General features: G+C 40.6%; 2 protein-coding genes across 3 annotated transcripts; one reads left to right on the top strand and one right to left on the bottom strand.

Moving 5' to 3' along the window:
- Positions 1–5,021, top strand: LOC148325679 (kelch-like protein 40a). Its single transcript, XM_088312041.1, has 6 exons — positions 1–1,157; positions 1,266–1,426; positions 1,967–2,074; positions 2,923–3,108; positions 3,436–3,585; positions 4,513–5,021. The coding sequence occupies exons 1-6, from the start codon at positions 57–59 to the stop codon at positions 4,622–4,624; spliced, it is 1,818 nt and encodes a 605-aa protein (XP_088168167.1). The 5' UTR covers positions 1–56; the 3' UTR covers positions 4,625–5,021.
- Positions 4,419–27,037, bottom strand: LOC148325678 (vasoactive intestinal polypeptide receptor-like). Of its 2 annotated transcripts, XM_088312057.1 has the most exons (13): positions 26,898–27,037; positions 25,563–25,653; positions 22,238–22,351; positions 14,392–14,501; positions 14,228–14,325; positions 12,768–12,897; positions 11,398–11,551; positions 10,532–10,592; positions 10,077–10,143; positions 9,916–10,007; positions 9,430–9,559; positions 8,985–9,026; positions 4,419–8,865 (listed from the first exon to the last, which is right to left on the bottom strand). In XM_088312057.1, the coding sequence occupies exons 1-13, from the start codon at positions 26,955–26,957 to the stop codon at positions 8,674–8,676; spliced, it is 1,341 nt and encodes a 446-aa protein (XP_088168183.1). In that variant the 5' UTR covers positions 26,958–27,037; the 3' UTR covers positions 4,419–8,673. The 2 variants fall into 2 exon arrangements, with proteins under 2 accessions (XP_088168183.1, XP_088168182.1); XM_088312056.1 differs by having other exon boundaries at positions 9,916–10,143.
- Between the last annotated feature and the right edge of the window lie 957 nt (positions 27,038–27,994).

Here is a 27,994-nt window from a genome sequence, read left to right as displayed (position 1 = left end):
ATGAGTAGACCCTCTTTTCTCTTTCCTGCAAAACCAGGATACGGTAGCAGAACAAAATGGCTGCTCTGCCCATAGACCCGACAGAGCAGCCTCGGATGTACCAGCAAACGCTTCTTCAAGATGGACTGTGTGACCTGTTGGAGAATGACAAGTTTGTGGACTGCGTCCTCAAAGTCAAGGATAAGGAGTTCCCCTGCCACCGCTTGGTTTTAGCGGCCAGTAGCCCCTTCTTCAAGGCTATGTTCCTGTCTGACCTGGAAGAGAGCAAGACGCGTGACATAATCCTTAAAGATGTAGAGCCTGGCACGATGGGGATGGTTTTGCGCTACCTCTACACCTCTGACATTAATTTGACAGAACAGAACGTCCAGGACATCTTCATGGTTGCTAACATGTACCAGATCCCGTCCATCTTCTCTGTTTGTGTGTCCTACCTTCAAGACAAGCTGGTGCTCGGCAACTGCTTGGCAATCTTCAGGTTGGGGTTGCTGCTGGACTGCCCTCGGCTTGCCTTGACTGCTCAGGAGTTCATCTGTCAACGCTTCCAGGTTGTAATCAGGGACCAGGATTTTCTGCAGCTCGCTGCGACTGAGCTGGCCCTCATCCTCAACTCAGATTCTCTTAATGTCGAGCGGGAAGAACTGGTGTTTGAATCGCTGATGGACTGGATCGGACACGATGAGAAAAAAAGGATAGAGGATTTGCCAGAATTGTTACACTGCATTCGCTTCAGGTTGATGCCTTTGGACTACTTTAAAGAAAAAGTAGAACATCATCAATACATCCGGCTCAACCAGGAGATCAAGAAAGAACTGGATCTGGTTCAGGACGCTCACAGAGGTCGACTCCCAAAACCCAAGTTGGAAAGGACTGGGGGAGAAGAACGTGAGCAGGATGAGGAGGGTTATCTGCCAGGAATACTCAACAACAACCTCCGTTTTGGGATGTTTGAGATGGACTTGCTACTCATGATCAGTGAAACAGGGACTGTGGCCTACGAACCAATTGGAAATGAGTGCTTTGTGGTGTCAGACTCCAGAGAAATTCCTAAGAACCACTGCAGTCTGGTAACCAAAGAGAACCAGGTGTTTGTTGTGGGCGGGCTTCTCTACAACGAAGAGAACCAAGATGAACCCTTCAGCTCTTACTTCTTACAGGTAACGTTTCAATTTAGAGACCGCTAGACATTCTGAATTGTCAACAATCAATGCTTATTTCCAATGAATGTTATTTTCCCACTTTTGCATCACTAATGTCAATCCCAGTTCGACCCAGTAAGTTCAGAATGGTTAGGGATGCCCTCACAACCCAACCCTCGTTGCTTATTTGGGATGGCAGAAGTGGAGAACTCCATCTACGTTGTTGGAGGAAAAGAACTGAAAGAAGGGGAGCACGTTCTGGACTCAGTCATGATCTATGACAGACAGTAAGTACAGACAGTGATGTTGAAAATCTAACTATTGCAGGTTTTTGTAAATGTGGGTTTTTAGATTTTACTTATTTATGCATAGTTGCGGGCTTATTGTGACTATTTGACACAAATGGCATTGTTTTGGCTGGCGAGAAGTCCAGGTTAAGGTCAAGTCAGCTGGAATAAGCTCCAGCTCACTCATGACCCAAAAAATGGATAAGCACTATAAAAAAAATGGTTGTTTTTTTTTGTTGTAATATTTACTGTATAGTCATAGTCCTATTCTTCTTTTATGCCTTTACTGCTATCCACTCACTTCCGTAAAAAAAATAATTAAAAAAAAAGTTTCCTCAAAGTAGGACAAAGAAAGCCTTACATATCTGTTATTCTTTTCCTTTTTCTCTTTATCAAAAGTACCAAATTTTTTATCCCCTCAACACTGAATAAATAACCATGGATACAATAGCTCACAGAATTTGGGTTACAACTCTAATTCAGTGAAAGTTTATTCTAAAGGAGCAATTGTAGTTTTTTTTGGGCTGCTTTTTTTTCCAGGTCATTCAAATGGGGGGAGTCAGACCCTCTTCCATATGTCGTGTATGGCCATGGAACTGTATCACACAAAGGGCTTGTCTATGTTATTGGTGGGAAATCAGAAAGCAAGTAAGTCTTGTTCATATTCTTGAGCAATAATATGTATTTGTAACATTTCATTTCACATCAGGATTGTTTGTCCTGCTGGGTCAAAAGTGGAGGAAACCCAGTAGCTTATCTTTAAAGGGGAAGTCAACCCAAGCAGAATGCCTCTCTCAAAATTCCCATATTTTATGGATTCAGGAGTTTAAATGCATGCTTTGGCTACAAAACTGGAATAGATCTTAAATCATATGCTTAGTCAAACACTCCTTTGATATGCAGAACATACCACACAATTTAATTGACATTTAATTCTTGACATTAAAGGGGAAGTCAACTCCCAAAAAAACAATTGCAATTATATATTCTATAAGCCTTTACATGGCATTCTGATTTATATTGTGTTTGTGAAACATGAGTTAAGGAGCAAAATCCATCTGTGTTTAGCCGTCTCAGGGGGCGGCCATTTTGTCACTTCTGTCGACTGAAAATGACTTCCCAGTTGCTCAGGGCTCAGGTAACGACCAATCACGGCCCACCTGTTTTCTTTAGCTGATCCAGGATTGGTCGTTAGTTGAGCCCTGAGCAACAGCGATACACACAATATCATACAATAAAACTTTATTTATACAGCGCATTTCACAACAGCTGGAGCTGTAACAAAGCACTTTCTATATTGTGTAATACAAATAAAAATAATAAATAAAAAAGTAACCCGCCATTATGTACAAAAAAAGATGGATTTTACTCCTTAACTCATATTCCACAAACACAATATCAACCAGAATGCCATATTCCTACTAGTGGGGCTACATAAAACATATTCTTGCTTAGAATTTTTAGAGGTTAACCTCCCCTCAAATGTTTTGATACAGGAAGTGCATGAGGAGAGTCTGTGTCTACAACCCCACTAAGTTTGAATGGAAGGAACTGGCCCCCCTGAAGACAGCCCGCTCCCTGTTTGGTGTTGAAGTCCACAAGGATCGGATTTATGTTGTGACAGGAGTTACCGAAACGGGTCTCACCAACTCTGTGGAGGTCTATGACATAGCCAGCAACAAGTAAGACAACAGCTTTTATTATGAGGTGAAGCATCTGTCCACGTATGTGAAATGACTCATGAAACGGAAATAGTAGCAAATGATCATCACATAAAATAGAAGATTACCTCTGACTGTGTCACCGTAATATGTCAACTGCTTTAAGATGGGCGTTTTAGTTTCGTTTAATTTAGTTGGGGCTCAGTTAATCTTTAAATACGTGAGGAGTGTGCTCTTTGACCTGTCGATGTGGAAAGTGCCCCGAGACAACTTGCGTTGTGATTTGGCGCTCTATAAATAAAACTGAATTGAATTGAATACCATTTTCTCGATATGTGTGTTGTCTAGGTGGTCTGAGTTTACCGAGTTCCCTCAGGAGCGCAGCTCCCTCAGTCTGATGTCCATGGGGGGCTTCCTGTATGCTGTGGGCGGTTTTGCCATGATGCCCAGTGAGACGAGTCAGGAGCCTGTCCCAACAGAAATGACCGACATCTGGAGGTAAGAAAGCCTCACCACATAATGTCACACTCCCTCATTTCATGAAAGATCGGAAAAATGAAGTAGGAGAGTATCAGTACAGTAGAGTATTCATTGGAACAGGTTTGCGCAAACTACGGCCCGGGGGCCACATGTGGCCCATGAAACGTTTGAATCCGGCCCGCTGAACTTGAAAAAAATTAAATTAATAAACCTTGTTAATGTTTTATTTTCTAAATACTGTGGTTTTTCAAAGACATATATTGTGGCAATGCTTTTGTTCACTTTCATTTTAATTAAATATAATATTATTTTCTCCGATGAGGTGAGGTTACCAAACCGCTCCATCCATCTGCTCTTGGTCCGGCCCCCGCTGTCAAATTTTAGAATCCATTGTGTCCCACCAATCAAAAAGTTTGCCCACCCCTGCATTAAAATATCCAGAGTTTATCCCCTTGGCTTTGTCCCTTTGGCAGGCTTTGTCCAAAAACTATGAAAAACATGTCTGACAACACATAAGACCACTAAGATTCTAATTCTTCATATCAAAATAATTTTGTACATTCTAATCTTCTACCTTCCAATGAAATGAAACACAGTTATATGACCACAAATTATACTGATTTTATGTTGATTTTATATGAACCGGGGGGGGGGGGGGGCATCCATCAGCAGCTAAAACTTGCAGTAAGTTCAACAGAGGTCATTTGTTGTTGATTCATCACTTCAGTGCCTCAATGTAGTCAGTATTCACAACACAGGACACCAACATTTCTTGTAGTTCTGCCTATATTTTATGATTGTAAGTGTAATAATGCAATGGTTTCATTTGCCATGCATGACCTTACTGCGTTTGATTCATAGACTTCTCTCTGGTTAATGATTAAAGGATTGTTGATCCGCGTAGTAAACTTGAGGATGTTCTTAAAATGTGAATCTTTCCCGCAGATATGATGAGACAGAAAAGTGCTGGACTGGGATTCTACGTGAGATTGTCTATGCAGAGGGCGCCACCATTGTTCCAGTCCACCTCAACATTTTGCGCCTCAACAAATTATAAATGGAACACTGACAATGCATTGTTAGTCGAGACAGTGTACAGATTATGTCACATCACAGAGGTTTGTCACTTAGGATGACTCAGAGAATGGAAATTAAAAGGAAAATATACATTTTATAAAAGCTGATTTACACATATATCCGTCCTTACATTTACTTTGTACAACAGAAATAAAACAAAAGAGTGTTTGCATGATGAGTTTGAAAAATAAATCCCAAGTACAAATGTTTTTTGTTTTATTCATCATCCACAGGTATTTTGTTTCATAAATTCAACATACTGTACAGTCCACAGTATTTACACATTATTTACAGGAGACCACATTAAAGAAACACTCATTGTTGACAGAATGCAAACACCGGGAGTGAACAATATGTCGTCTTAAATGTAAACATTGATTTCCAGTTGACACCTGAGCATAGAAGGCATCACCATAAAACATGCTATAAATTGACACTTTCTCCTTATTTACAAATATCCTTTGTGCACGATTTGTGTGTATCCGTGTGTGTGTGTGCATGCGTGCATGAATGTGTGAGACTGCGTGTGAGAGACATTTAGTCTGAGGTACTTTCAGTGAGTTTATGTAAACTGAGCAGGATGTGGCATTAAACATGCTCTTTAGAGGAATGAAATCATTGTGACTCTTTACCAAACAAGCCCAGTAGCAGCTGCAGAAGCATCCTCTCAATGTTTAATTTAGTTGACTGATAAATCCAACGGCCACTCCAAGACTGTCAAAATGCTGATATTTTATTGATAAAGTCTGAACCAAATTTAGCAGGTTACCGTATGTTACCATATAACACAGATGTCAAACTCCGGTCGTCAAGGGTCGGTATCCTGTATGTTTTAGTTGTATCCTTTCTCCATCACACCTAATTTAAATGATCAACACACCAGCAAGCTCTGCAGCAGCTTGATAACGATCCTGAGAGCCACGGGGAGAACATACAAACTCCACACTGGAAGGCTGGAGCCCAGATTTAAATACTGGACCTCTGCACTGTGAGGCAGACATGCTAATCGGTTGCTCACCCGTGCCACGCCACTGAACATATTTTAATTCAATCTATCCGTCCATCCATCCATTTCTGTATGTCTTGTGTTGTTCAGGATTAAGAGGCTGACTTTGGCGAAAAGCAGACCATACCCTGGAATGGACATACTATATGTACGTATAGTGTATATGGAGACACTCACTGAGTGGCTCTCAGGAACTTGTTTGTAATACCTCAATCAAGAATAAATGCCTTTTTGTTGTGAAACCTAGCTCTTAAAGTTGAAAGTCGACACTTCAATTATTGTTTCATACGGTAAACCCATGTGGGAGTATATAGCTAAAGTATATCCATCTCTCCATGCATGTCTATAAACTGTATGTGCTCATTAAGGTCATGGTCAGGGTTCTAGAATAACACATGGCAAAGGAACAAATGCGGGTTAAAACTTTTGGGCGAGTGTTGATAAAAGTTGTCAGTATGGTTAGTGATGCATGAGGCAATCGTGTCGGTCGAGTCTCGAGAATCGATTGGATCCGCGACTAAAATTCGTTCACATTTTACATTTCTGTTTCCTTGTTATGTTGCCTCATCCGCTGAGCGAAAGAAGAGAGCAAGGAAGAAGTGCGCATATTCATGCGAGTGCACCCGGCACAGATCACAAGCAATGCGTAACTTTGTCAAACTAAAAGAAGTGTCACTTCAGTGCAACACTAACAATCAGTTCTTATTGCGCAAAAGAAAAATTCGTCGATTGCCAACACTGCCACATCTAACAATTATACAGTGGGTCAACTCAAATGCAAATAACCAGCACATAATATGTGCGATATTTCCAATACCAAATAAGCGTGTGTGTCCACACATTGTAAACACTCACTGAACCCGCTGCTCTTCTGAAATGGGTTATCAAATTGCTCTGCTTCTGTCTGTCTACATTATAAGTCACACTCATATGTGAAATTATTTTCATGAGGTTCTCAAAAATAAAGGGCTACGGAGAGTAAAAAATTAATAACTTATAAACTCAAGTGCATAAATGTGATATGACCATTACTCGTTTAAAAATAACCCTGTGAGAAAATCATAGTGGAGTCTATAAAAAAAAAGTGCCGTGAATAGAAATAAAATCGTAGACAAGTTCAGGAAGTTCATCCCCAACAAACTGGTTTGCATCGCCATTTAAGCCAGGGGTGTCCAAACTTTGAAGGGCCAAATACGGAAAAATCAGAGGACGCAAGGGCTGCTTTCACATCTTTTAAATAAAAACTAAACCAATTAATCAGTGCAGGTAAATGCATATGAAGCTTATCTTTTCTTTTATATATACCTTATAGTTGGAGGAAAATAACAGCTAAAATAGGTAAAAAGCAGAATCGTCAGTACCCGGTGGGCCCAGTCGGTCCCTCATTGGCGACAGCCAATAGGCGTCAAGAGTGTAATTTCCATGTCACACACAAGTGTCGCACAAACAGACACGCAGCCAAATAAAGAAAAAAAATAAATAAATGAAAACAACAGACAAACACACACAAGCACAGTGTGGTCATGGGGGAAATGAATCAATCTGGGGAATAATACAACACAGATTTAATTTTCTATTTTTCATGTATTTGGCTGCATATGAGGTGTGCGGCACCTGCGTGTGACGTAGGACCAGAAAGTCGGTTCTCGACGCCGTTTGGCGGTCGCTGACAACTCGGATGGACTGGCTGCCTTGAAATACTGACGGCAGCTCACTGACGGACTCACCGGACTGACGATGCCCATCTCTGTGCGAATCGTTTGGAACCAGAATCAAAACAAGGAACCATAATTGTTCAAATTCAAATGATACCCAAACCTACACCATGTACACTATGTTGTTCTCAGTCATTTGTACTCGTGGCAGTGACTCATACATTTCCGATAAATATGATGTTTCATATGCCCATTGGCTGTACGAATGTCGATATTTTACACTCCAGTTTAGAATGATAGAAACAAATGGAGATAATATGAGGGAGGTAGATAAAACTATCAGTGCTAAAGTTTAAAAATAATAATAATCATGACTGACTCGTGGAAATTCTGATTGACCGAGGGTTACCAGCCTCAATGGCTGGTGATCAAAAAAGTGAATTTAGAACCCTGGTCATGAGTGAGCTTGAGCTTATCCCAGCTGACATTGGACGAGAGCACTTTGGTTACCAGCCAATGGCAGGGCACAGAGAGAGACAACAATAATTCACAATCACACCAATTCGACAATTAAGAGTCTTCAATTAATATAATATACATTATTTTGGGATATGGGATGCCGCCAGAGTACCCAAAGAAAAGCCCCAACCTCACAACTGTGAGCGGACGTGAGAACCACTTAGCCAGCGTGGCACCATGGGGGAAATGAAGGCTGTCCAGATACTTCAGGACTTAACCATATGGTAAAAATAACAAACATTAATCATTGTTAACACATAATAACATCCAACGTGATGTGTTGTGGGCCCATAAACAAAGTCCTTCGTGCGGCTTGAAAGACCAAATGGCACAACTCCAGGATAATACGTAAAAGTCTCGGTAATCCGAGATGCACAAGCTTTATCAGTCTCTATACTGTGGAATGTGATCCGGCAAGAATGTCTCATAAAAATGCCTTGGGCTGGATAAAAGGTCCAGTACGTTGGAAATGCAATGGATTTCTTACTAAACAAAACAACATGGGCTATTAGATTAAGTGCATGTGCATCATAGACCGAGTTGTCTTAAGTAGATAGCCTCCTTTTTTTTCAGGACTCAGGTTCATCTCGCTTTCCATCCACCCATTATTTAATATCAATGTACAATGCTCTCGAAATATTGTTTTACCATACTATCATTTGTACTTGTCTTCCATTATAGATGCACATCACTGAACAAAAAAAAATGTTACACACTTTCACAACGAGTTGAAAGAATGACATGAAGCTAAGAGGCCGTCCTGACCTTGAGGGACACCCACATCTAAACGCGCTGCTTCCGTATGTCACCCTCCCGGTATGTGCCGAGCCGAGTTGATGCCTTTCCGTGTCAGATGGCTGAGAAGTGCTCCTGGCAAGCAGATGCTCGCCGGGCAGTGGGGCTGCATTTGGGTAGCATGGTGATCTGAGTGCTAAAGTTGTTCCCATTGCTGCCTATGGAGGGCTGCTGGTACTTGGTGTCTGCACCCAGGAAGCGCTGTAACATCCATCTGCGCCACTTACGCTTAATCTCCGCCTGTACCTGCAGGGGAGACCAGGAGGTAGAGAAAACATAGTGGCGAGATGGTTCTGACAAATTGGTGAGTTAGTGATATAATAGGCCAGTAAACATTTTAGGCAGCTATTTTTGTCTTTGCTTACCTCTCCATTAAGGAAACAGTACAAGACAGCAACTACGAAACCCTGTAGGAGAGAGAATATGTTGCCAATATTTCAACTGCTGAGGCTCATTTTTATATATTTTTTTTTTTTAATGAATAATGTCTTTAGGACTAGGACCAATTTGAGGCTCACATAACAGAGAGTTGGATCTCAGAGAAAATTTCCCAGGAGATAACATTCTTTTCTAAAGCAGCTATTAATCAGTGATGGTTTCCATCTTTAGTACTCCATCATGTTCTTTGCTCTCACCATCAATTTACTTGCGTGTAAATTAAATTTTTGGTGGGGAATCTTACAAAATAAGACATGGTCCACCATTTTCTGCTTCATCCTTTGTTTATTGCAATTTATTTTATGTGTTGTTGTCTCGACCAGACACGCCTTGGCTCTCTCCTTGTGTGTTGTACATTATATGAATGTTTACCTGAAATGACCCAAGGATAAGATCAAACACCATCCTCAGATGTGGGTGAATGTGGTCCGGGATGAAGGCAAAGATGATGTAGTTTATCCCAAAGAGCGGTATCAAGAGCAGTGTGGATTTAGCCAGTCTCCTGGGGGGACAAAGGGTTCAAATGAAGAGACGCTTGAGCCACATCTGAGTCGGGAAAACAGAGGTCACCAAGCACTTGCGCTGTACACCGTCAAACTATAACGGCAGGAAAAATGTTACATTAGAAATTCCAAAAGCATTTAAGGTTTTCTTATTAGTGGGAGAAAAAAGTATTCCTCAACGACTGTGTTTATAATTACAGTTGAACCTCTAGGTAAATTCAATCTGTAATTCAACCAACATGTAATTTAAAAATATTAAAAATAAATAATATGATACAGTATGACTTGATATCGTGTTTTTGAAAAATGTTTGTGTGTTGTGCTTCAAGATAGTTCACATGTACTGAAAACCTACGAGTACTGATTTGATTCCTTTCTTCCAATGTCAGGACAATTCATCTTCTGTCTCAAAATCCGGATTATACAGATGAAGAGGAAAAAGTTGACCTGCCAAGAAAGTAGCAGACAACTAAATATAACTCCGTTGTTTAGAGCTGTGTAGTAAATGTCACTCACAAGAATGGTTACGAGAATGGGTGTTTTGATGATCCACCAAGGTTTGTCATCAATTATCTCCCAGCATCTGCCAGAAAAGACAACATAGTCAGGAAATAAATGTTGCTAATCCTTTTACTACCGTCAATGTGAGCATCTTTACATCCATTGTAATAGTTGCTACTCAAACACAAAATAGCGCTAATAATTTGGCAAGATGATGCAAGCGCTAAGGCCGTTTATCATCGTTATGATTTGTCATTTAAAAACCATGCAAAAAAAAAAAGTATTTTTAGGAACACAATATGCGAATTTAGCACGACAAAAACAGTCAACTACGCTATAAAATACATGCTAAAAATGCAAAAGATTTTTCTACAGATGAGAGACTTACTGTTCTTCGAGGGTGCTAATGATAGATTTGACGTAATTCCCTAACAGACCGTGACAAAGACAAAGATCATGATTATTCTCACCCAAGATCATTTAAATAAGCCTTTGTAATCACCCATGCTGAGATAAAGATGGTTGGAGCCACTGCAAACGACAGATATGAATATATTATTAGACGTGTCCCAATATGTGGAAATAACCAAACATGGCGACGACCTTTTAAATGACTTTATAGGTTATGAATGTGAGTGATTGAAATACTGTGTTTTGGGTATGCTTAGCACGATTCCTCTTTGCAGACACTACAATTCTGGCATATTTATGACTATATTTATGAGTTATTCCAATGGTGTAGTGAAAATGGCCAACAAAGAAAATATTTAGTTCAAAATGAAAACGCATCAATTTATTTGCTACAGCTTACATTATTCTGCGTCACAAGTGAGTGCAGTCGAGACAAGCTGACTTTGCACACAATAGGGAGGTTGCCAGCCAATCGCAAGACGCAAACAAACAACCGTTCACACTCACATTAACACTAATTAACAATTTAAATTCTCAAATTAACCTAGCACAAACAACACATAAACTCATGTAAAAACTCCACAGAGAAAGGTCCAAGCCCATATTCAAAACGGAGCCACCGAGTGCCTGATTGCTTTGATGGGTATTCATGCTTGTTATGTCTGCTATGGTAACATCAATTGCTTAAATGGCTTGTTTTCAACAGCAGCCGCGTGCTCTAGACCAAACTAAACCAATACTGATCCATATGCAAATGAAGGCACCGTATCACCCTTGAGCATCGACATCAAATCATCCACTGACATATGATGACGGTCGTCTAACCTAAACAAGCATTCGCTTGGGCAATGTACCTGAAAAGCAGTTGATGCAGGGATTGCGTAACCTACGGAAAAAGGTGAGACATCTGTCTGACTCGACATACCCCAGCCAATCAGGATGTACCACCAGAAGTACTTCCTCTCCGAGAAGAAGGAGACAGCGAGGAGCGCATGGAGGTACAGGCCTTCTACCAGCAGCCAGAAGTAACTGGCCATGATCCCATATTGGAAGAAGACCACCACTGTCTTACAACCCACCTGAAAAAAATAAAAAGATCCAAAGTTGCATGCAGTCAGTGAACAGGAAATTATTCTGAACTCATTTTGGTGACAGCTGCGCTTTATTTTGGGAAATGATAACAACACAAGATTATTCAGCCAGCACTGATGCGAAAGCAGGCAGTGAAGCAAAATTCAGTTTTCAAAGATGATTCATACTAAACGGAATCACTATTAGATGCACTTCGAAGTCCAAGGATAATTGTCTTTTTGTATTTTGGCATGCATTTTATTTTTATATTGCTTTTAGATATTCAAATGTTTTACTTCCCCCACATAGACAATTTTATTACAATTACAATTAAATACTAGAAATATTTTTGACCATAATCTGAAAAGTGTTTTTTATTTTTTTGGGGTAATTTCTGGTAAAACTCATCTCATTAGATTGGGCAAGTCTACTTAATGTTGTGGCTTGTGAATGCAGCGACAAAATGTTGTTGTTTTAAAACAAACTTTTAATTCAGAATTTGGTCTGTTGTCGTGATATTTTTTTCTGTGTTTTCTACACAGTGTTTTGACAGACGGAATTGTAAATTGTGAAATGGTCTCCACTAAAATGTTGTTCATTCGACTCGGAATGTTAACAAATGGCGGAGACGGGGAGCAGCTGTGTTTGAAGTGGGAAAATCTGCGAACCCGGAGGAGGAAATATCTCAGCTCTAACATTATGGCTTGCAAAGGTGATTTATAGCCTGCAGATCTAATCAACTCAGGTAAGCAATGGTTTCTACTGGAACAAGATGTGAGACACACATCTGACGCCGGTAACCTGATCTGTCGCATGAAGATAAAATAGTGGCCATCCTACATTACACAGTACCAAAACCAGTAGCGTCAACTCCTTACACTGACCGTGCTCTCGCATAGTTTGTCTTTCTGATCATAGCGCGGCGTCAAGTGAACAAAAAGAGCATAGCAGAACTGAATGTGATTTATTGACAAAGGTTCAGGCTTAATGTTCAGCAAATAAGAACTCTCACAACATCCTGCTGGACAAATGAATGGGGAACACTGTTAGGAGTGGAGAGGACTTGGTAAACATTGTTACACCCAGAGTCAAGTTGAGCAAACTTCAACACAACGTATTCATGTCAGGGAATCATTTATTAATGGCAGTCACGATCAGAGCGGAACAACTTTAAGAGTTGGCTGAGTTGAGTAAGACTAAATTGTGTTTTGATAATTGACTCACGGAGGAATGGCAACTGTCCGTCTCGCCAACGTCATACAGAACGACGTCCTTGATGAAGACGGCGATGGCCTTCAGAATGAACGACACAAAGAGATGCATGTGGATGTAGTTCCTTGTGCAGTGCAGTTTCCTGGAACAACACAAATTGAACGTGTACATGGGGCTCTTTTTTTATAGACAGTGCGCAGGGTTGTAAAAAGTGGCATATCTTGATTTTCGTGACAGTATGAGCACAGTTTTGCACGTTTGGGAATTTGCTGGGCGTTGTCTTTATTATGTTTTTAAAATCACCCACTTAGGCTGGAGCCATAGGTGTATCTAGCCCATTTTGGGGGGAGCTGAAACACTCCTAAAATAAACAAAGTCAAAATTTGAGATATTGCAAAGCTACAGAAGTGTTAAACTCATATAATTTTCATTAGATATGTAATAGATTATATTATATTATTAACCAGGTAACTGTTCATATTGTTAGATGGTATTCTAGCCAGGAAACACTGGACGTGGTCAGACACGATCGCTTTCCTTTTGAATTGCAATGAGAGAGCGAGAGACTTCAATATTAAAGCCAAGGTGCTACAGACTAGCTTAACGGCTAATATCCATTACTGAAATTCCTATTTTGCGAATGTGTGTGCTTGTGTGTGTCTGAGCATGCATGTGTACACATTTTTTGAATGTTAAAAAAACATAACGTCCCATCTCCTCAACGTCGTTCCTTGCTGAAGATAAAGAATACATGCCCTTGAGTAGTGTTATTTTATCTGTTGCTCCACTGTTTTGTGTTCAAATATCCGTTGCTTTAAGTGTTGTAGCACCGTTACAAAGACACTGACCTTTACCCTACCTATGGTGTGTCCCATCATGTGTTGCGTTATCATTAGGCTAGAAACTAAGATATGTGCTTGTTTTAACCCCACAGCGCGTAATTCTGTCTGTCTAATGGATGCAATCCCACACAACATTATCCAGCTGCCCAATATTAACAGAAAACACTGCTCATATCCTGTGTGTGACCTCCATAGTCCAAACCATTGGCATTTTAGAACAGTGAGAAGTAAACACAACCCTTGTTGTTTAACCCTGCACATAAATGCGCACACGGCTGAGAACAGTGATGTGTTTATTAGTGGCCACACCCCCCTGGCCACTTACTGTAATGATTCGTGCTTGTGTCATTTATCCATGCACACACATACTCTCTGTGTGCAAACAGAAGGTCATGCTATGAACAACACCAGCGCTCTCACTAAGTGGTTGGACTTTATAGCTGCTTTCAGCGTACTTCTTTGTTTGACAAAGGTTGCAACAGCATTGAGATGTAAGTCACCCGACGTGAAAAACACTGTAAAACTTCAGGAAGTAAGATGTGAAATGAGGTGAATTTGATCACATTCAAGGGGCAGGAGGGTAGGAAAGTGTTTGATTGCTATTAAGAAGCATCTCGATGATCTCCTTACCGGAAGAGGCAAAGAATAATGATGGCGAAGGTGAGAGAAATAAGCGACACACTGTGACCGATGGTGTAACCAACTTTGACGGCGCCGAAGAAGTCTCCCTGCAAGACACATTTAGTTAGTCGCTAGTAATGTGAAACGACACCAACTCGGGTCGCCACACCGACCGTATCGTCATCATCCACGGTGCTGTTGGGATTATAGCCACAGTCCATTATATAGGAGTCAATGCTAATCGGAGTCCAGCCATCTTCAGTGCAGGTCTTGGACAGGTTACCTAATGAGCAGAACGAAAGACAGGCGTTCATTTCAATATTGTGTGTTGGCTGCAGCTGTGTGAGTCACAAGGAAAACAACCATCACATTTGCTCACACTTAATTATGTCGCACAGAGATGCATTCTCACTGGAATGCCTCCAAATGCTAAAAGGAAATGGGAAGTATGACTGAAGGGGATCAGCAGTCCCGGCGGCTCCAAGATACCAGGACAGTTCCCACATGCATTTGCCTCTATCTGTCTCTTAATTACTCCGAATTGAAAGACAGCCCAGGAAATCAGTCGGGCAGTGAGGTATTTTTACTCTGCCCAGCCTGTGGGGCTACAAGTCAAAGGTTCACGTACATCTGACTGAGAAGAGTTGGCCAGTTAGACTACAGAGCTCACAACACACCGGTGCTCATCAGACAGAAAACCGAAGCTCAGAAAGTACACGAGCCAAGAGGACAGAATAGAGAAATAAATCCTTTATTAATCCCATGAGGGGAATATCATACATGGCCTTCGAAATTAACTAATGGAGGAAGAGAGCCGAACCCAAGCAAGCAATTCATGTATTTGGGGAGGCTGCAAACTTGCTCACGTATGAATTGGCATGATGAAAAATCAGGTCAAATGGTTGATGTAGACCAGGTCGAATTTATTATAGTCTGTACTTTTCCTTGATTTGATGAATTTATTCATAACAATACACACAAAACTTGTTTTGAAAATAAATTTTATTGAACCCAGTTTCACACGATTCACACTCCTTTTCCTGGCTGTAATGCAGTTATAAATGTAGAATTCAATTATTTTCGAGTCCAGAGCCTTAAGAGACTTTGGTTCAGTCATTAACTGTTTCTCACAGTCATATAACTTGGTCTTCTTTGAGTATAGTTTTCTCTTCTGTGGAGCTTTACCTAAAGTGATTAGGACAAATAACTATTGATCTGATGATAGTGGCTTGCATGTCTTGGGATTTGCTATTTAATTATCTTCTGGAATAGAAAATGGCTCAACAAAAATCTTCCTTTTCAGCAAGAAAGCATGTTTTATACAACAGAGGCTGATTGTAGCATTTAACATCAAAATTATTGGAGTGTAAAAAGCTTCCTCCTTCAATGCTGATGTCAATTAACTGTTTCTGTGATAGCAATTCAAAGTGTGCAATTTGTTATGAATGTGAGAAAACAAAAAATTAATTGCAAAAACATATGTTTACTCACCATCTTTGTTCCAAATTCTGGCCTAGAAACTGCTAATCTTCCTTGTTCAAGTGCCATTGAAACTTTCCCTGGCAAGTTAAGTGGTCTTCTAAGGGAATCGAACACACAATGGACTTTCATGTCATGTTCAGGAAAACTAGCCAGCAGGTCCTTCTCAGCGCTTGTCATGTGCAACACAATTAAAAATGTTGCCGCATGCATTCCCAGTTCGGTGAAAGTAAGTGACGTGGGAGACGTTACACCAGAAAGCTTTGCGTGGCCACAAAGGCAATCTGAAACTCGGGAATTTGTCATGGCTCGTGGTCTTGCCAACAAGTATTGCTGAACAAGGAGTTGTAATGCAGGCAGAATCTTTGGTGCGCGGAAAATCACAAGTGGACGACTGCATTTTCCCCATTTTGAAAGGCGTCTACAGACTTTTTGCACGAGTGTCTCTTTTATAAAAATGCCAACAAAGACAAGTTTGCCAGTCTCTCTCTCTCTCTCTCCCTCTCTCTACATCAATTAAATAAAATCATATGGCTGAGACACACATTTTCAAGCTTCATCCAGACTTTGGGCTTTGAGTATGGAGCGCTCATCGTACATTTGAAGCTGTCTGCATTTTCTGCTTCACTAAAAGCTATAAAAGTGGACACATTTCATCAAGCCTCTTCGAAAATCAACTCAAGCCACTTTTCTTGATGAACTTGTTGAAACTCACTGTATTTTTTTTTTTTTGTCCGTGATTAAAGCCTCAGTTTGTAGAGTTGAGTTGATTTGACCATGCGCGCGGTTGTTGGCTAGTGTTGAAATAATAAGTGTCCCTGACATGCACTTCTGAGCTCCTCCATTTTTTTTTTTGTTTTTTTTTTGGAAGGATGTGACCTTGCATTGGATATCAGGCTCCACATTCCCAATTTTCCCTCATCTTAGCTGCCACATACTATATATTGTATCTTTGTATATTTGTTTTGCTGATAGTTCCACTATTGTTTACCAGTTGTGATCCAATAAAAATAATGTTTGGGTATTTTTCTTTCTGTGATTATGTCATTCATGCACTGATGGCATCCCCAAGTGGCCGACTGACATGGGAGAGTATCGGCCATGTGTATGTACAGAGTGACTGAACCAGGTTATTTCCTGGCCTGGGGGCGACTGTGTCATGATCCGCGTCGGGCATGACAGGGTTTGTGTTATAATTTGGACGCTCCATGCTTTTGTGTTATTGTTTTGCTTGCTTTCGGGGCGTTCCCCCCTCAGCACTCGTCCTCACCAGTCACGCATCTGCTCATCGTTACCCATCACACACCTGATCCCCATCTGCTCCCCTGATTACCGGACTATTTAAGCTTCCCATGCCATCAACCCAGTGTCGGATCATTATCCCGCTTGCTCCCTGTTGCTGCCTCACGGACTTTACGACTCTCGCCTTGATCTCGTTCACGTACTTGTTTTTGCTCTCGCCCTCGCTCACGTCCCTTTGTACTTCGTCCCAGTTTTTGTTCTCGTCCTCGACCCAGTTTTGTCACGTTTAGTTTGCCTTTGTTATTTTGCACCCTGCCACGTTTGTTTGTCCACGCCACGTTGTTTGTCCTCGTCTTGATTAATTTAATAAATTCCCCTTTAAGTTACCCTTATGCCTGGCTTCCCCGCATTCTTGGGTCCACCTCCCTCCTCGCCGACCGGCGAGCATGACAGACTGATGCAGGTTTTAGCCAACGAGCGCACACGTTGCTACGAAGACCTCCGTTGTAAAAAGGCCTTGACAGTAAGCACAGGGCTTAAAGAGGACGTCAACCCAAAAATCGTATTTTCTATAACATAGTCGATGTGCCTTCACTAGTCTAAACATGGCATTCTGATTAATATTGCATTTGTGGAAAATTAGAATATTAGTTACGTTTTGTTAATTTTTAGTCTACGGAAGTGACAAAATGGCTGCCTGTGAGATGGATAAAAATGGGTGGATTTTGCTGTTTAACTCATATTCTACAAATGCAATATTAATCATAACGCCATTTTCCACTAGTGGACTTACACAGAACATATTCTTGTCAAGAAAAAGTTGGTGTTTATTACAATGGCACCAACCACCCATAACCGTAGCATTGAACGCCAAATTTCCTCTGTTGCCGATGTGATCTACTTGCTTTTTTCCTCTACTTTGACCGCTTTGGAAAGCTTGTAATGGGGCTTTCATCACAGCACATTCATCTTGACGAACACATTCTGGGTATTGAGCCATTTTCACAAAAGGCTTCCAGCCAATAATGTCTCTTGATGTAAATAAATCATCCATCCATCCATCTTCTGTACCGCTTCTCCTCATGAGGGTCGCGGGGGGTGCTGGAGCCTATCTCAGCTATCTTTGGGCAGTAGGCGGGGGACACCCTGAATTGGTTGCCAGTCAATCACAGGGCACACAGAGATGAACAACCATCTGCGCTCACACTCATACCTAAAGGCAATTTAGAGTGTTCAATCAACCTGCCATGCATGTTTTTGGAATGTGGGAGGAAACCGGCGTACCCAGGGAGAACATGCAAACTCCACACAGGAAGCCCGCAGCCAGAATCGTAAATAAATCATTTTGAGATGTTTAATTTTTTTGGTATGTATGAACAAATAAACTATAATTTATTTTACTACATGAACTTGGATTGCACTGGAATGTAGTTGAATCGTATAAATCAGGAGATTCTTGAAAGAAAGCGTCATTCATCTGAAAAAAAAAAAATACTCAACTTTGGAAAATTTGTTGGGGACGGCATATAGTTAGGTCACTGTTTTGGGCATGTGTTACTGGCTTTGCAATGAAAATAAAAAGTTGTTAGTCAGCTCCACAGTTTTGCAAATGTTTCAGAAATGGACAGAGAACGAAATATTTATTTGCTCGATTAATTCCACACTTGATGAATGAGTGGGTAATCAATCTGGAACAATTATTTGTATATCCAACATTAGATACTTTTTTTTCTTCAAAGAGCTTTACTATGTTATTTTAGTGGCCTTTGTACAGGCTATTTTTTGTATAAGAATAAGAAAAGGATGACCTTGATTAGTCCCACAAATGGGAAATTTGCAGTGATATAGGTCACACAGTGACGGCGGCGTAATGTAGCCGTTAATGTATAACATTCGGAAAAGCAAACCTAGGCAAATATACACAGTACATTCGTATGTACACAAGTCCCCCATGTATACACACACTTACATCCCTCAACATATACAACTGTAAGGAAACACTTCTATGGTCTGTCCATTGTACAGATTGAATTTATCTTGACTTGAGAGTCAACACGGTGAAGAAGCACCTAAATTGACGTCATTTCTTGAAGACACATGCAGTTTGACTTTCTCAAGTGACGATCAATGCATCAGAATTTAAATGAGACAATAATTAGATTAGAATCCCTTCTTTCAAAACTGATGAGATGTATCTATTTATGTAACTAGGGATAAGACGCAAAAAATGAAATGGGCGTTGAGTACTATGCAATAAACATACATATGCAGCATGTTGACAAATTAGTTTTTTTTTTTTTCAGATGTCAGCAAATATAGAAGATTGCAAAAAACAGCTTTACAAATCTAGATGGGGGACATTCCATTTATTTCCCAACCATATCACTCCACAGCCATTATCAAATGCAGCCCGAGATGTCACATGACAGACAATCCAATTCTTAGAAAATTGTTGGCATTAAAATATGTTGGACTCACAAATACCTGAGAAGAGGGAGATTTAGCTCTCTCAAACAACATGACAAGACACAAAGGAGATGATAAGCCCCTGCTGTTCCAGCCCGTGCACCCGCTGGATTTGGCATGTTTGAGGGGCTGCCAGAAGAATGCTTTCATCATCCCCCAAGTCTGTGCCATATACGACAACAAGATGAGCTCAAACGAGTTAATCACCCAGTATCGTTTTGATTTCATGAGGCTTTTTATAACCTCACCTCTCATGCGGGAAGATTCTACAACCAAACAAATGATTAGCTCCAGCTCATTCATGATGGCACAAAATAATCTTGAGTTTGGCAACGGGGTGCGATGCAATGTTGCGGGTTTGTGTTAGAATAACGATGTATAGAAGAACTGAGAATGGGAACCTCTCTATCTCGGCTACGTTTATGATTTGGGTCCTGAGTGTCAGCGGTCCCATGCTTTGTAACGTTAACTCGAGTGTGACTCGCGCAAAGTGTCACTTTCTCCAACTGAGTGCGTTGGAAAAACTCGATTGAATGCATTAAAGTTCGTTAAATAAAATGCTCGAGGTTGTCATCCAACTGCCACAGAATGTATTGAATCAAAGTCCTCCCAAAATAACCTGAGCACAGCAAGTTCCTCCAGCAGAGTGCTGCAATGATTTGTTGATTTACAGCATAATTAAGTTGACTTCCCATCCACCCGCTACTCTCTTTCCAGGCTCCCTTTGTCTAATTTGAGTCGCTGCTCTTTTGACATATGTGTAAAATGTTCCTTTCCATTCCAAACTGGGGATTGTTCATCTTTTCCCATTTTCCCTGGAACTTGCTTCAAGCTCAGGTCCTTCTATCTCCCATCTGGGTCGTATCAGCGACCCGGGAAACTCCTCTTTGCAGCACTGAACCTTTCACATGCTGGTGATTAATCCTCAGTTGACGTGGCTTTCCTGCTTGTTCCCCATCATAAGCAGCACATGATGCGCTGCCAGACCAACGACCCCCAATTTGACCGTCCGTCTCTGCTGGGGTCACCATTTAAAGCCTTCAGCTTGACATGTCTAGTGTTTTGTTTTTCTGTAAGCAAATGGGCATGTTATGATCAGACATTTTAAATGCAGTGCAGCATAAAGTCTGAACCTTTGCACAAACCTGACCACTGTTGACTAATAATTAATACTTCAAATTTGAACCGAAGTAAATTATATGACTAACACTTGTTTTCTTCTCTATAACAAATATTTTTATATGTATAAATTATGTTTACTATTCACCAAAAACATTAGGCCCACTGAGAAGGAAACGGGTCATTGGTCAGAATTTTAACGGCCAGGAGCCACTTTTTCTCCATTTAGGACTTGCAACATATTTATCACATAATATCATGTCATTCTGTATTTGGCAATACGTAATTCGATCACGCCTGATTATTTGCTTTTAATGTGGCTAACATTTCGTATTTATTTTTTGTGTTGTGTTCTGTGTTGACCAATTTGTGGATTTTTTCTATATCCAGCATTTTAAACACGTTTTTAAAAGGATTTATATTTTTTATTTATTCTTTTTTTCTTTAGTGGAAAACCCTAACTGGTGGGGGGTTACATTTAGCTTTTTTCAATGCATTTATGATGTGCGTCAATTATAAACTGTACTGTAACTATTATCCTAATGTGTTTCACTTTTCATTATTGTGATTCTTTTTTTCTGCTTATTGCCTATGAGAAACAGCCTCATTGTGAGGTGCAACCACTTAAATATGAGTCATCATTATTATTATCTAACCGAAAAAGAGTCAAACTATGTCCATATACGTGTTTGGGAATTATACAACTGAATGGATTTAAAAGGCCATTAAATAGCAGCACAAAGCCGCAATTATTCTCTGATCACGTTTATTTGAGCCATCGTTACTGAAAGATTTTTCATAAACGCATCATACAAACAACACACCAGGACTTGTAAAACACCAAATTAAAGGCTAATTTCTCAAGAGTAATAAACCAAATGGAGGCCTCTCCTACAGATGAAAAGCATAATTTGATCATAATTGCACAGAAGAAAGTAGGCACGATACTTAATGACAAATTGCAATACATGCAAACCTCAGTGGGACTAATCTCAAACACACTGCTCTACAAAGCATTCAAATCTCTGTGGTGTCACTCCCACATAATTAGCGACGTCCCCATGAGGCTGAAACGGCATTACAGCAGGATAAATGGATAAATAAACACGCAAGCGCGTCTCTAATGACAGGATGATGTACAGAATTGAGATGAGAAATATTTTCTACTCTATATGATTTTGTGCTATCATGCCAGGTGATTTAATACTGTGATATATTGGGTGGGGTATCAGCAACCATAAAGATAACGTAACTTGTCATCATCCCACATCGTTTGTTGTATGATGTGCAAACATCTGAAACAGCTATTAGAAAAAGGAAGGTGATCAAGAAGGAGATGCATATCGCTGATCTTCAATAAATACTTTAAATTGCATCTCTGTCAACATGCATCCTAAAGTACAATACAGTAATTTGTATGTCTCGATTTTGTAAGAATATGGGCCCTATTTTTTAATTTATTTTTGGAAATGACATCAAAGTTGTTCAAAGCTCTGCTAACAACCAATCACAACTCAGCTTGAGAACATCACATCACCAAATTCAGAAAATGGCAGCAACTGGCAAAATGGAAACAAATGGGTGGAATTTGCTGCTAATCAGGATATAGTGTTAAGTCAAGTTGGGCCGCATAGAGCATGTTTTTGTCAAAACAAATTTTGACGGGACTCCCCCTTTAAGGATACGGTGAAGTATCCTGTACATGATTCTTACGTGTTGGAATCTCCCTGGAGAAGTAGAAGAGATATTTGGGGCACGGAATGCTGACCACCTCTCCAACATCAGCATTGGGCCAGCAGGTGATCTTGTCCCACGTACCACTGCAACCTGGATGGCGCACATACGATGAATAAATTAAAAACCCTTTCTGATATATGTAAAGATTTGTACCATCCACATTGTTGAGCATCAGAATTAGTGTTCCCATGACAGCCAGAATGTCTGATCCATAACAGTGCATCACCTTAGTTAACACTAAGCTGCCACCATGACTAATGAAAAAGCTCCCTGTCCTTTGTTACACACTCTGATTTGAATTCATCAGTTGGCTGGGACTTTCCACGGTGCATTTGATCTCAGGATACACAATTGGGTCACGGCACATCAACTTACATCTGCTCATTATTTTATTGGCGAAGTGTTTCACATTTAGCTGGCTGACATTAACAGCATTACTCTGGTGGTATAATGGCATGAACATTTGAGGGAATCAAGAAAAGGAAATATGAGCTGCAAATGAAATGGTTTACTGTATTTGAATGGATTTTATAGTGTGTCAAAGAGACGAAGCCTGCAATTAACCTCAACTGTTTAGTAAAACAAGAATTATGTGCTGTATGCTTCTAATAAAGTTTTTTTTTTTTTTCACTGATTGTGTCGTGTTCCATTCCCCTGACTTCCACGCAGGCCGTGTGGATTCAGTTCCCACTTGGGGACCGCGTGAGTTTGAATAGTTGTCGGTCTCTACATGTGCTCTGAAATTAACTTGCAATCAATCCAGCATGAGGTGCGCCTTTGGCCAAACGTCAGCAAGGATCAACTTCAGTTCCCCACAACCATGAACAAGTTAAGACGTCTAGAAAATGAATGGATGGGATGTTTTGGAGAGAATGACTGGGACCTCTTGACAGTGAAGCCAATTTGCTAACCACTAATCCGCTGGTAGGAATTCAGTCTTTTTGAATAAAATTGTACCTCAACAAACAGCATTAAGAGGAGAGGTCGTGCCTGGATTATTGATCGGTTAGTCTAGCTGTCTGTCCGTCTACTAGTAAGACTGAGGACTTTCATAGTACAGTCCGTGTGCATTGGGGACAAGTGGTGCAGTGACACACCCCAACCAGAAGATGGTGCTGCACCTCAATAACATTGAAGGAATATTCATTTTAGTTCAGTTTTAAATTGGACAGTATATAAACGCTTATACGCTTATACGCTCCAGCATAAGCTGAGTCACACAACCATGTCATGATTTTTCATTGAAATTTCTAAAAAGGTAAATTTTTAGGATTTTTATTTTTTACCTTGGCAGAGAGCAGAGAACTACAACCTCTATTGAATGCTTTTCGACCTCCGTATATCAAGAATGAAAGTGCAAAGCTGGGGGATTTTGTTTTGATGATTTTGTTTGCTGTGTTTTAGTTAGCAAGCAGAGCTGGGCAGTCCACCCTGGGGGCGGAAACGGTCCGGCTCTCCAGCCAGGCAGGACGTCCATTTTTGGGGTGGGGGCCAGGAGGGGGACAAATTTTAAAAATTGATTCAATTAAGGATGGACTTTGGTGCAGCCCACAAATCAGCGCCCATGCATGTGATGTGGTCTCAGCCAAATGGGCAAACGACAAAAATTGCCTCAGAGGGCGTCAAAAGCACCACTACCAACTGTGCGTACTTGTATTAGGTAATATTTTGTTAGTTTATGTTTTCTGTGTGGTCCTTGAAGTGCTCACAAAAGTGATTGGCTCATGTTACGGAGTGAGTGAAATGTTATGTTCTATGTGAGGTGTGGAGTAGTTGCGACAGAGAAGTCACAGTTAGCAGCACGACGTGTGTGAGATTGACTGACTTTTATCAGCATAAAACAAGACACATTGGGCAAGTTCGTGGAGAAGAAGAAAGAAAGAGTGAGACGAAGAAGAATGAGACAAATAAGACCATAATAAGCCCATAATAAGGTAAACACATTTGAATAGTAAATAGCCAGCTAATGAGCTTTAAAAAAAAAACTCAACCAATTTTGTTGTACAATACAATACAATACACTTTTATTTGTATGTGCATATTCTGAGTTTGAGGTGTTTTGGGTCACTATGGTAGTTTGACTCTCTTCACCAGGATGAAAATGGTACGCTGCTGTTGGTCGGTTCAATTTTCCAGCTTTGAGCAGACAGTGAATTGGCTTTGAAACCATTTTAGCATCATCTTTGTGGAGAAGTTCAGTATGAACCAGTGAAGAAACAATTCAGTATGCTGGTCAGTGAGACCATGAATAGTTCCCATCCATCCATTTTCCCATTTTTATTATGCTTTTGCTTGCTCTTTTGGTTGCAAGTCAATCACAGCCATCACCGACGACCACAAACAAAAATGCAATACTGACATAACGTCTTCAATCATCTTCCGCAAACCAGGAAATAGCCAGCCAGCTAACGAACAGCTATTGTCACAGTCACGGGGTGTCTTCAGCAACTTGCAACAGAGAGACTGGAAGAGTCACAGAAAGGCAGAAAAGTGCACGTCCCCGGAAATGTATTGGCCGACGTACGGCTCAAAAACCTGCGGTGAATTTTGCTCTTCAACTCTGTGTTAGACAATAGCAAGTTGTGTAAAATGTACCCTAACCCTAATGAGAACTGAACAGCTGGACATGTGCAGTTTAAAGAAGGTCAAATTAAGTTCACATGCATAGGTTATCGCGCATTTTAGCTTCATGCTCATATTTCATCATCTCTCTTTTCCTGTTCCTCCGCCTTCATCAACTTTATTCACTATCTCTCCTCTGAATGGATCCAAAATATTGAAGTCTGGTCTCTTTAACTTTGTATCCAAAAAGTACATCTCCAGTCACATTGGCTGTCCCTCCGATGAGCTCATTTGTAAACATTTAAAACACTGCTCACTCCTCAAGAGAACTTCAATATCACCGATAGCTGCTTCTGGACCAGCAAAGTATGTGGATTGGTCGAGTAATAGATGAGCCAGGTTCTCCCTGGCACATGTAGTCTGTTTTTTCTTTGCAACTAAAATGATTTGGAATATTTTATTTTGAGGTACAATTGCACCATATCGTTGCTTTAACGGACACTTATTGAACATCAAAACTCTGATAAACTGTGTAGTTTATTTAGGAATTTGAGCTAAGCCCACATGATGAGGGTCTGGCAGCAGGAGTAAAAGTATGTGCAACCATGCAAGATATAATGCCAGGGGTGGTTTGAACAGCGGTTGTTGTCTTTTGAGCCGGTTTTGTCACTTCCATCCTGACATTCTGTGGAATTTGCAAAGAAGGATAGGGCAAGAGTAAAGGTTCAGCATTCCATACCTGAAGTTCTGTTCTCAATCAGAGCCTCACACAAATCTTTCTCCTTGTCTAGCTCCTTCATCATGTCGCACTGATGCTGCATGGAAAACACCTGTGAAGCAAACAGACAGAATATAATTCTCAGCATGATGACTCAAGCTCAGGTGAGGAGATGAAAACCAATTTTTGAGTGCTTTTCATATCAAGGTGAAATCTCATCAATTTGTCTCCTGAAATGAGCCAGAGCTGAGCAGCTGTGAATTTTCTCATCTGGCATATGCAAAAGACAAAATTCCATTTCCGGACAGTAATTCAACCATAATATTCATTATGTTTGCATGTTTTAAAGTGCTGCAAGGTGCCCTCAACAACGGAGATGAATGTACAAGGGGACAACCGCCAGACACAGATCCTCTGCAGGAGTTATTTCCATTACTTAGGATGATGAGTTGTCTCTCTTTGACATAAATCAGAATGATAAACTGTAGCTGTTGCTAGTCCCACAGATAAGACTCCTAACAGCAATCAGAGTCCAACAGGTAAACCGGGCCAGTGAGAGCAGAGGTCATTATTTGAAGAAGTAGGTCTCCTTTTGAAAAATAAGTTGGTATAGTTTAGTGGGAGGTCGCACACTTTTTGTGCTATTCGTGTGTGTGTTTTTTTTTATCCAATAAATACACTTAAAAATATATATATGGCCATTATGCTGTTGACAAGCATATCTAATGATGGCCTAAGACTTGTGTACACTGTACAACACTGTCTACATTCAAACCAAAGTGCTCTGTTTGGGGTTTGGCCCGACTGGTGAATTCACATATAAATCATACATGCTTCTCCACAGGAGACTGATGTAGCTAAGGATGTTGGAAACCACCAAGTGAGGAGACAGACAAAGGAGGCAGTTGCCATGGTGTCGTAGGGAGACGACCAGCACATCCTCCCTGATCCATACCGGGCATAAAAACACATATGAGTCAGCGACAGACTGTTGGAGGTTTGTGAAGTCTAACACAGAGCTGACTGAGTCGATGTGCAAGTTACAATAAAATTTAAAAAACACCATCAGGGGGAAAAGGAGATTCGCCCCATCCCTTATTGTTGGGATTAAAAAAATATCAGGAAGTTATTAAAACCAAACATTGTGAAGGAAGATAAATGTGCTGTTCCTCTTTCTCAGTCACTCAAGCTCCTGAGGTCACAATGGCGCGCAATTCATCCAAAACAAACTGTTCACTAATCGCCTGCGTCTTGTGTGCATATTGCAGCTGCAAAGTTCCATATGGACTAACGTTTATTGGCAGACACTGTGAGCATTCCTAAAAGGAGGTCAGTTGTGTGTTTAGTTCTACTCACGGGTTGCAGCAGCATGCAGGACAGAAGAAGGAAAAAGCTCCTTGAAAGTTCCGCAAACATATCCTTAATATGCGTATTGCTCAGCCCCCAAAAAGTGAATATTTGTTTCGTCTCAAGATGATCAAACTAGATTAGGATGTTTCCTCTTGGCTGACTTGCGCGTACTTGCGCACGGAGCGCGAATCGCATAGCGGTGAAGTGCTTCTCCTCCCACTAAGTGTGCACAAGTGACAAGCAACCAATGAAAGCTGCTTTCTGGAAGGCAGGGCACACCTTCGATACAATACTCGTTCGTTTGTTGCTTTAAATGTATTATTTAAATCCACTGTTTATGTTATGGGATAATATACGGTCACCGAGGGAAGCTCATGAGCCATGATCCGCATTCAATCGCCATAACATTTTAGGCACACATCCACGGCAAATCGGCCAGTGACAAAAGTTCGGGGCCAGTTTAATAAACTGAATATCGGTGTTGCATTAACACCCCTCACTAATTAAACAGTCTGTGTAGTCTAAGCTGTAACACTGATACGTTGTTAAAATGGGGTGTCAGTGTCACCTGCAGGATTCGACCCTAATTGAGTTTATATCTAAATGGACGTAATAATTTGAAGTTCACTTGTTAGAGTCGAGACAATTTTCTTCTGCATCACTTTCCTCCTCTATATAATTTCCCTAGGGTAGGCAAAACAGTCACATTGTGGTATTTCATTAAAGGGATCATCCAGCCGGCATGTTCCATTTGTCAAAAACAAGCTCAATTTATGTTTTGTTTTTTATTCTAACCAGGAAAATGATATTAGCTTGCATTTTCAATTTTATTGATTTATTTTGGAGAAATCAATACAAAACTACGGATTTTAAAGATGCCTCATGGTATAATGACTATTACGACCACCCCCCCCCCCTCATGTCTTAGTGGGAGTCACGCCAGCGACCAATCACACTTTGTCCATTAAAAGTTATTGTAAATACGTCACTAATAACGTCAAAATTATTGGACCAACGGGCCCCAAAATGTGTGTGGACATCTCTAGTCCAGCCCATTTCAAACTTTGACAATATCACAATCCTTTCCTTGGCTGACTTTAAAG

Source organism: Idiotropiscis lumnitzeri, chromosome 12 (genome assembly GCF_059441095.1).
Source record: "Idiotropiscis lumnitzeri isolate Australia: NSW breed Sydney's pygmy pipehorse chromosome 12, RoL_Ilum_1.0, whole genome shotgun sequence".
NCBI lineage: Eukaryota > Metazoa > Chordata > Actinopteri > Syngnathiformes > Syngnathidae > Idiotropiscis > Idiotropiscis lumnitzeri.
The sequence above is the reverse complement of the archived record's forward strand: the minus strand, read 5'-3'. Positions and strand labels throughout refer to the sequence as shown.